We start from the raw sequence: 9,835 nt of genomic DNA, 5'->3' as shown, positions 1-9,835 counted from the left end.
ATAAAACCGTATATTAAAAGCTAACAGAAGCAGTAGCATTTACAAATAACAGCGTATCTAAAAGTAAGACAACAACAAACAAAAAACATACATTGAGAGCCGTGCTTGCACAGGTTCTGCGCGATCCTCTTCACTAATATTCTCTGCGTCTCAATCGGGCTCAAATTGATAAGCAATATTGACGACTTCATTGTTTACAATACAACCGAAGGACATGCCGCTGAGGTGAGGGGCGGGACGTTTAGATGCACACTGATGCACATTTTAGCGAATCACAACACACTGGGCCAGCTAACCAATCTGAGGGAGGGGCTTCATAAAAACAGGAAATCATCAGCGCGTTTATAGGAGAAGGGACAGAGCGGTGTAGAATAAAGGTAAATTATGTGAAAAATAGTGAGTTTTCTTTCAAAACCGAAGCATTACCACATATTAGACTGCACCCCATAAACACAATCAAGCCTAGAAAAAAAAACAGTCAACCACCCCTTTAAAAACAAGGCTTAGAATGCAGCCGAAGAAGCCATTTAAAGGAGTAGTTCACCCAAAAATGAAAATGTTGTCAACATTTACTCACCCTCATGTCGTTCCAAACCTTTAAAAGTTTCTTTCTTATATTGAACACAAAAGAAGATCTTTTGAAGAATTTTGCAAAAAAACAAAGAGTTGTCGGTCCCCAGTGGCTTCCATAGTAGGGAAAGAAATACTATGGAAGTCAGTGGGGTCCATCAACTGTTTGATTACCCAGCATTCTTCAAAATATCTACTTTTATGTTCAACATAAGAAAGAAACTCATACGGGTTTGGAACGACATGAGAGTGTGCTAAATGATGACAAAATTTTCATTTTTGAGTGAACTATCCCTTTAAGAAGCATAAGGAAGAAAGAGAGACTTTCAGTTTTAAAATACTGAATGAGAGTATATGGACAGCATTTGTTTTATATTACACAAAAATGGTAACATGAACTGGTTTTATTCAAGTCCATTTTTTTTCATTAATCAATCTCAATACATAAATTTATACAAACAAAACACATTTTGATGGGTTAAATCAGTATATATATGTAAGTTACCATGTGTTACATTGTAGAACTACTTTAATAACTTAACCAGTTACCTTTTTAGTGTGCTTGTTTGGACTTAAAAATACAGTGGGACAATTTAACACTTTTTAATGAAGGTTTCAGGCGGAGAGATCTCATCCTGTGCTGTATATCTCAGAGAGTGTGTGAGAAGTGCCTGGAGGTAAATCAGCACAGAGCGGTCATACTCGGCAGTATCACAGCCCCAGTTTTCACAAGCACTGAGGCACATCAAACTGAGATTAATGAGATGTGACTGCCTTTGTTGTAGGACCCTTTCACCAGATCACATGCAGAGGGTGGCCAAGCAGTGTCACACTCACTGAGGGGGATCTGAGCACATCAGTGTGGATAGTAGGCCATGTATCTGGAGTTTATGTAATGATGAAAGATAAAAATAGATCCCTTTCCCCCCACTGAGCTATTTCAGAGTCATGACCCTCATAATGCATTTGTTAAACTACATTTATATTAAATTTGTCAGATAGAAACAGTGAGGGTATCACCTCCGTCGGATATGTTGCCATTAATGTTTAAATATTTAGACTTAAAGTGATAGTCCAGCCAAAAATTTAAATTCTGTCATCATTTACTCTCATCATTTACACTCATGTTGTTCCAACCCTGCATGACTTACTTCTGTGGAACAAAATAAGATATTTTGAAGAATGTTGGTTACTAGTTTTGGGTCCCATTGACTTGGACGTCAATGGGACCCAAAACTGATAGCTTACCAACATTCTTCAAAATATCTTCTTTTGTGTTTCACGGAAGAAAGAAATGCAGACAGGTTTGAAGTTGGTGTCATTTTTCATTGTGTTCAGTTCCTGTTTTACCTGCCTGCTATCTAGTTAGTTTTTCTTTGTTCTCATTTTCCTACCACTAGTTTGTTACCATGGTTATTCATTAATTATATCAAACCTGTTTGTATTCTGTTTGTTATCTTGTGTATATAAGCTCTTCAGTTCGTTCCTTCTACGTCTGCTGTTTAAGTGTACACTATTTCATTAAAGCGGCACTATGTAACTTTTGGCGCTCTAGCGGTTAATAAACAGAACACATCCCGCGGAAGAACATTCTAACCGGAGCTACTTCTCTAAGTTTATGTCTATGGCGATTCACGCAGGTATGTGTTACTCCGCAGCGGTGACGACCCGACCAGGCTACAATAGTCCAAATATAAGTACTTATTATAAGTGTACCGTAGTGATTCGGAATAAGACAAAAACGCGGTTTGGAAGATAAATTCATGATGTACTCGCTCATTATATACATTTTGCAAATTTTGAACACAGAAAAAGTTAGATAGTGCTGCTTTAATATTCTTCTGTGGTTTACCTGTGTTTACTTTGTTTAATAAACCAAGCCATTACTTTTAACCGTCCTAGTCTACCTTCATCCTCTTTGGATCCATAATGTGACAGAAATGATATGAGGATGAAGAAATTATGTTCATTTTTGGGTGGAATATCTCTTTAAAAGGACAATTCACACCCTTTATTTGGACCCCATTGACTTGCATTGCATGGCAAAAACAGTTGAAACATTCTTCAAAATATCTTTTGTGTTCCACAGAAGAAAGAAAGCCATTCAGGTTTGAAATGACATGAGGCTGCGTAAATGATAACAGAATTTTCATTTTTGACTGAACTATCCCTCATTCAGAGAAGTAGACCATTAGAAGGCTACATATGTTTATGGTTTGTGTGTTAAAGGTCAGGTAGTCGTGTGACCTGTATGACCATATCACAAACTGTCCAACTGCTTATAATCAGAGAAACCTGCATTTATATGCAACAAAGGACAAGAGCTGCACAGAGATTTAATTCTGATTTTGCTTATTTTAGGTAACGTGTTAAGTTTTGCAAGTAAGTTATAATACTTGCAAAACTGAAATCAGAGTTTAAACTTTAAACTAAACACTTCATTTTTTCTTAAAGCTGGAATGTGTAACAGAAGATCTGCATAGCTGGCTGGCGAGGTGAGAGAGGGATTTTCTGCCTTTGACTCTTTCTCACAGTGCGAGGAATGATGCCTGGAGGAACATGTGCACCAAGCGAGCGCTTGTTTGGAGTTTGCTGGTCCTCTCTGTCTTTCATATGGGACTCGGGGTGTCCTGCATCTCTCTGGGTGTGCTGGGGATCACACAACCCCGCAGGCTACAGAAAAGCCAAACCTCCTTCTCCACACCGATATGGAGCGGTGTGTGTGTAAGTAAGAGACCTTAATGTATCTTCTGCATGAGACTTATATACTATATTAATACATTTATCAGCAAAAAAATAATAATAAAAATCTTATCTATATAAAATGCAGATAAAATGGTGAATTCTTACCTTATTCATAAATCTGCTGATTTTTACTCTGCGTATCAATTAAAGTAATTTTAACCAAATTTTTCTCTTAAACCTGACAAGATTTCATGATTATATTATATTATATTATATTATATTATAATTTGCAACCCTATACAGGTTTGGAGAAAGGATGGAAGAATATTATATTTTTCTGTCAAATATTTTTTTGAATTTATTTATTCAGTTGTTAATCAGTCATTCAATTATAATCATTCACATGACCTATGTCTTAGAGAACATATTATTATATTATATTTATTATATTTGTATGATTTTAAAGTATTACATTTAAAAACTTTTCCGTTTTTTTTAAACTGATAGTTTACATACCGTTACTATACTTATTTTTAAGCTTAGAGTTAATCATTGTGATTTCTAACATCACAATATCCAGTGTGAAACTAAAATGTGATATCCAGAATGTGCAATATGAAATGCAAATGCTATAAATATGGTTTAACTTAAAATACATTTGATGGCAATTATTCTTATTAAACCAGGATTAATGAGGGTGATCTTTACCTTCACAATATGCAGCTAAAATATGATATCCAGAATGTGTAATTTGAAATCGTACTGGAATTTGATTTCGATTTAGTCACACATCTCTGTTTTTCAGTTTCTTGTCTGTGGACTTTGTGGGATACTGTGTGCGAAGAAAAGAACTGGAGTGACTGTAAGAGTATAGAGACACAAGGCGCAACAATATAAATACTTCTTATCTAATCTATACACACATTCACAGAGATAACAGCCATTGTAAGCCACTGACACCGACTTGTAAACATTGTCTGTAATCCCTGCTTTATCACTCTTGTGATACTAACGTGCAATAAGAACCTGTTTTATATAGTTAGTAATGCTGCATAATTACTGTTATCTCATATCCGTTTTGTCCTGCCTCTCATCACAGATGATCCTGTTTTCAGCTTGTAGCATTTGTGGACTTATTGGGGGAATTCTCAATGTCCAGTTTGTGCATGCAATGGTGAAACGGGCGAACAGCCTGTGCTATCTGCACCTGGCCTTCCTCTGCCTGACCAGCCTGGGCATCTTGGGCTGCACACTCTCCACCTGGCTCACCTGCAGACTCGCCAGCTGTGAACAGAAAATACTGTTTCTGGAAAGGGATCTGTCGCTGCATCATTCTGTGGAGATGGGCGAGAAAGTGAAGGCGATGTGTGGATGAACTATCTAGGAACTGTGAGATCTATTTTACTTTTATTAAAAATGTATATTTGGTTGAATTGCTTAGTTTGAGTTAAGTCATGATAATTTGTCTCTTGTGAGATAGCAGGCATTCTGTTTCATGTCAAAGTTATTCATGTTAAAGTTCTATAAAAATAAATCCTGGAATATGATCATTCTAAAGGATTTGTTTTGTGCCATAAATTATATCTTTGTTTATTCCACTTTATTCCTGGTTTGCTGATCAATTACAACATTTCAGGCAGTTTTAACTGTCAGTGACTGAAGAGTCAGGTGTGATGGTGTCAGTTTGCAATATGAAGAATGCAATATATGTTAAACCCTCAAAAGGTTAAAAGGTCAATATGACCAATATGTGTTAACCCTGTAAGGCCTAACATACAAAATAATAGTCAGAAAATCTTTTTTTTATGGTACAGTTTATTCAATGTTTAGAAGAAATGTTTTTCACAAAATCAGATGTTTTGTGTATTTAATACACTAGGCTTGTATGGAGGAAAGACACCTCAGTTTTTATTCATAGGCTCAAACGGAGTAAAAATGTGCATTTGGTGCAGCTGCTGATACTTATATGTCCAAAATATAAGATGAAATTCTGATAGCTTGCAATGTAAATCAATGAGGCCTTTATTACCGTATAAATATCAGTTGTCACTCTATATTTGTCAATGATGTCTTGAAAGATGATATTTAAATGCTTAGCTTTATTATTAAATCTGTGTAGTTTTTATTTTGGGGTGGGCGTGAAACACGTAATGCAATGCAATACAATGATGATTGAGAGATGTACAAATAAATATTCATCAAAAGCCTTGTGTATCATATTTGATTTGATACATTTTAACATGAAAAAAGGCAAACCAAGTAAGTCCAGTTGAAATATTACAAACAATTTAAAAGTTATTTTTACATTTACTTTATAAATATCAGAAAGGATTTCACAGCAGAAAGACAGCAGCTACTACATGTAAGTATTACTTGCTAAAAAAGTATCAATCTGAGGGCAGAAGGTGTGTGCTTGTGTACAACTGCAACAGGTCATTAAGCAGTTTTGATCATATTGATAATTTAAAGGCCTTAGAAATGTGTGTATCAAATATGATACAGTAACCTTTATAGAGAGGAACAGCAAAGGCATACTTTTTATCTGTATGTGTAACTGTCTGTGTATGTGTGTGTGAGAGAGAGCTAGAGAGGGGAAATGATTACACTGACTGTTTTCTCTGGCCTGTCAGGAAGTTCCACTGAAGCATGCCACGCACAACAGGGGCACCTCACTACCATAAAGCTGCCATAAACCCTCAGATCTGCATCCAGGTCTCCTCAGAAAGACCCTGTTCTGCTGTGTCCAAAGCACCTTACAAAATCGCTAATCAAGGATCTGGTACTGATTGACTACTGAATACCAAAAACCAAAAATATTGCAGTCACAGAAGGAAAACCCCAAGCTGTTACTTAATAGCCAAGGACAAACATTCCGGTGAATGGCCCTGATGGCTGCTATTCGGAATTTACAATACAACAATGACATCTGCTGGAAAACGTGTCAGCAGCTGAGTGGAGCTATGAATGCCTCACAGCAGAAAGCAATCAGGAATTCCCTGCGATTACAGGCAGTTTTCGAATGATATAATGACTTTAAAGGTTGTTGTTATTCGCGTCCGTCATGCAACTCAAATTTGTGCCAGTAGCCGTTAGCTAAACGTCAGTTATCTAAAAGATGTTAAAACAAAACGAAAGATTCTGTTATCTGTATGTAATGAGTACATCTGCAATAAAGTTATAAGTAATTACAGTACTTGTCGTGCTTTATCGATAAATTTACCACCTTAAACTAATCTCAATGAAAAGCTTGCGATGTGGTGAACGCGACTTATAATCGAACTTGTTTGCTTTTACCTTTTGTTTTGACCCCTTTCCCTTCAAGAAATGGACTTTTAATAATGTTTCTGCTTCAGTTTTATATGATGGACTCGTGCTAGATAAGCATTAGCCTACGCATAAATAAAGTTACATGGAAATAAACTGTTTTTACACATAAGACCTGCATTCTAATAGGCTACTAGAACAAGAGAAGGTTTCTCAGAGGCAAACTTACTGATATGCTAATTTATGAGAAGAAGCACATCATTCATTAGTTTAAGGAATAAGAAGCGATATACTTCTGGATTTATCAATCCATAAATCCCTCCTTTTTTAAAAATGAGCCTCATATGACAGGTGAAACGTCTGCTGTGTCTGTGAGGATCCTAGAGGGCGCTGTTCACAGCCACTATATAACTCAAGCCCTGCTGCCCCTTTACTCCCTTCTTCCACGTTGTGTCTCTGAAGCTGACAGCCCATGAACCATTCACAAATCATGGTCATGAACAGAAGCATTCCTTTGTCCTTTGGGTATATAGGGCTTCGGTTCATTCCCATGATATATGCTGAGGGCAAGAAGTCGTTTAACACACAATTTATTAGTTTCCTGATTTATAACCCATGTAAAAGAAATGTGGTCCCTGACCACCTCCCCCTTTACTCTTCGAATAGCCTTTAATACTTTTTGACTAATGATGTGAATAAGGAAGAAAGTACAATAATTACACATAAGAAAACAAACGCAAGGCTTGCTTTTTCTTGGATACTTTGATCATCCATAGGCATAAGAATATCCATATAATGTCTATATTGTAGCTTTTATGTTTAATGCTCTTTTACACATAAAGGTTTCATTTTGCTAATCAAAACGAGGCAAAATACAGAGCACAACAGTGATCACCCATTTTTAGTAACCTTGGTAATTGAAAGTGTTTTTTCCATTACTCTTCTTCCTATGCATTTCCAAAAAAATAAGTAAAAAAAAATGAAAACTTTGATTGATACATTGCATTTGAATGACTGAAATCAATGGTACAGGATAACATTTTGATGTATTATGAGTATAAAAATACTGTTTAATATAATAAAGTAAAATAAAGTAGAATAAAAAAGTAAGAAAGTAAAATACAGTGTAATACTGTATATCTAAAGTTATATACAGTGGTGTGAAAAAGTGTTGGCCCCCTTCCTGAAAGTTTTGCAAGTAAGTTATAATACTTGCAAAACTGAAATCAGAGTTTAAACTTTAAACTAAACACTTCATTTTTTCTTAAAGCTGGAATGTGTAACAGAAGATCTGCATAGCTGGCTGGCGAGGTGAGAGAGGGATTTTCTGCCTTTGACTCTTTCTCACAGTGCGAGGAATGATGCCTGGAGGAACATGTGCACCAAGCGAGCGCTTGTTTGGAGTTTGCTGGTCCTCTCTGTCTTTCATATGGGACTCGGGGTGTCCTGCATCTCTCTGGGTGTGCTGGGGATCACACAACCCCGCAGGCTACAGAAAAGCCAAACCTCCTTCTCCACACCGATATGGAGCGGTGTGTGTGTAAGTAAGAGACCTTAATGTATCTTCTGCATGAGACTTATATACTATATTAATACATTTATCAGCAAAAAAATAATAATAAAAATCTTATCTATATAAAATGCAGATAAAATGGTGAATTCTTACCTTATTCATAAATCTGCTGATTTTTACTCTGCGTATCAATTAAAGTAATTTTAACCAAATTTTTCTCTTAAACCTGACAAGATTTCATAAATATTAAAGTGTGACAAACATGCAAAAAAATAAGAAATCAGGAAGGGGGCCAACACTTTTTCACACCACTGTATATATATAATTTTAATAAATTATATATAATATATATAATTACATTTATGTAACAGAAATTAATAAATATATATAACAGAAATATAACAGAAATGAATGAATTATATAATTATATCATAACATACCACTGTTTGTAATTTTTATATTACATATTATATTAGACATACATTATATCGCTTGATGTTATATAAAGCAATCACACTGACTCATGGCTTCTAGAATAGGATATATCTTCGCTTTCATGCCATCTTTCATGGTATGACTTTCTTGAAAGGTTTGTACATTATCATTAAAAAGCAATTTCTCTATAGAGGAAACGAATGGCATTTTCCGACTATTGCACTCCGTTGCCTGCATCTCACTAACCTTCTAAAACTTCCCCCATTTTATCTTAGATAAACATAAACACGCCCTGTTCAGATGGAAAATGTTTTATGGATAGTTATCGGTGGACAACTTGCTCAAACAGCTGGAACAATGTTTCTTTAAATCAGTCAGTTTGTTTCTCTCGCTGGTCGCTTTCCACATTCGCTCGTCTGGATGAGCGGCGACCTTGTTCCACTGACTCATACGAGCAAAGATCTTGTGACTCACTGTTGGCGGTGTCTGAGGGATGAGCTGTGTAAATCATCTCTGTTCTTCTCCCCTCCCGGAGCCACTGAGAACTTGGGGTAACCTGCACCAGTGGGATGTTCTCTCCATAACTGCCTCTCTGAGCATTAAACCACACAGCAATCACAATATGAGTGAGTATTTGGAGGAAGCTAGTGGAGACAGGAAGTAGTCCTCTGTATCGTTTGCTGGCTCATCACTCTGGCAGAGGATGCTTGGAAATTTAAATGTCGTTGTGTGGTTAATTTCAGAGGTGCCGCTGAGTTGATTTTGAGTGCAGAAAGTTCTACTGACTGAAGTTCAAAAATAACTGTTGCCTTTGGCTATCACACTCTGTGGAGCTAAACTGATACATTACTGTATATGTAAGGCATAGTGCAGCTTTTGACCACTCAAAACAGATGGCTCTACCAGGTAGCGGCGTGTGTGGTGAGTGTTTTAGATGGAGAAGATGAAGGGAATTCTCTTGACGCTGTAGCAGCTGAGGTCTGCCAACCCTGCCTATAATGGAGAACACAGACACGGAGAAGTGCACTGAAGGATGTGGTCAGAGGGAGAAGAGGCTTTCCAAATTTATTAATGACTCATTAATTGTCTGTAAATGTTAGAGGTGAATTCCTATAGTACACCCTTTGGTACACTCCATCTGATCCTAGATCAGAGTGGAAATTTGATGGAGGGTTATTTATTTTTACTGATGTGATCGGGAAATTTGGGAAATTCTGGGAAACCTTGTAATGAGGTTACCTACATCACCATTAATGAACACCATCTTTAGTGCATTATTTAGGCAAGAAAGAATCAGTATTTTTTTTTTCTTGTTTTACAGTAAAAATTATTTATACATGCTGAAAACAAGATTAAAAAATCTATAAG

General features: G+C 36.3%; 1 protein-coding gene across 1 annotated transcript; it reads left to right on the top strand.

Annotated features, from left to right (window-relative positions):
- The first annotated feature begins 3,129 nt into the window (after window positions 1-3,129).
- On the top strand, window positions 3,130-4,630 carry LOC107685588 (transmembrane protein 196-like). Its single transcript, XM_016482236.1, has 3 exons — window positions 3,130-3,294; window positions 4,061-4,117; window positions 4,355-4,630. Exons 1-3 carry the CDS (start codon window positions 3,130-3,132, stop codon window positions 4,628-4,630), a joined length of 498 nt encoding a protein of 165 aa, XP_016337722.1.
- The last annotated feature ends 5,205 nt before the right edge of the window (window positions 4,631-9,835 follow it).

The sequence above is a fragment of the Sinocyclocheilus anshuiensis genome, unplaced genomic scaffold (genome assembly GCF_001515605.1).
Source record: "Sinocyclocheilus anshuiensis isolate Anshui unplaced genomic scaffold, SAMN03320099.WGS_v1.1 scaffold185, whole genome shotgun sequence".
NCBI lineage: Eukaryota > Metazoa > Chordata > Actinopteri > Cypriniformes > Cyprinidae > Sinocyclocheilus > Sinocyclocheilus anshuiensis.
The sequence above is the reverse complement of the archived record's forward strand: the minus strand, read 5'-3'. Positions and strand labels throughout refer to the sequence as shown.

Excerpts from the sequence above, each read along its gene's own strand:
- LOC107685588 (XM_016482236.1), top strand. The coding sequence starts at position 3,130 with ATGTGCACCAAGCGAGCGCTTGTTTGGAGTTTGCTGGTCCTCTCTGTC. Across the intron at positions 3,295-4,060 it reads CGATATGGAGCGGTGTGTGT|TTTCTTGTCTGTGGACTTTG; the intron begins GTAAGTAAGAGA and ends TCTGTTTTTCAG. Across the intron at positions 4,118-4,354 it reads AGAAAAGAACTGGAGTGACT|ATGATCCTGTTTTCAGCTTG; the intron begins GTAAGAGTATAG and ends CTCTCATCACAG.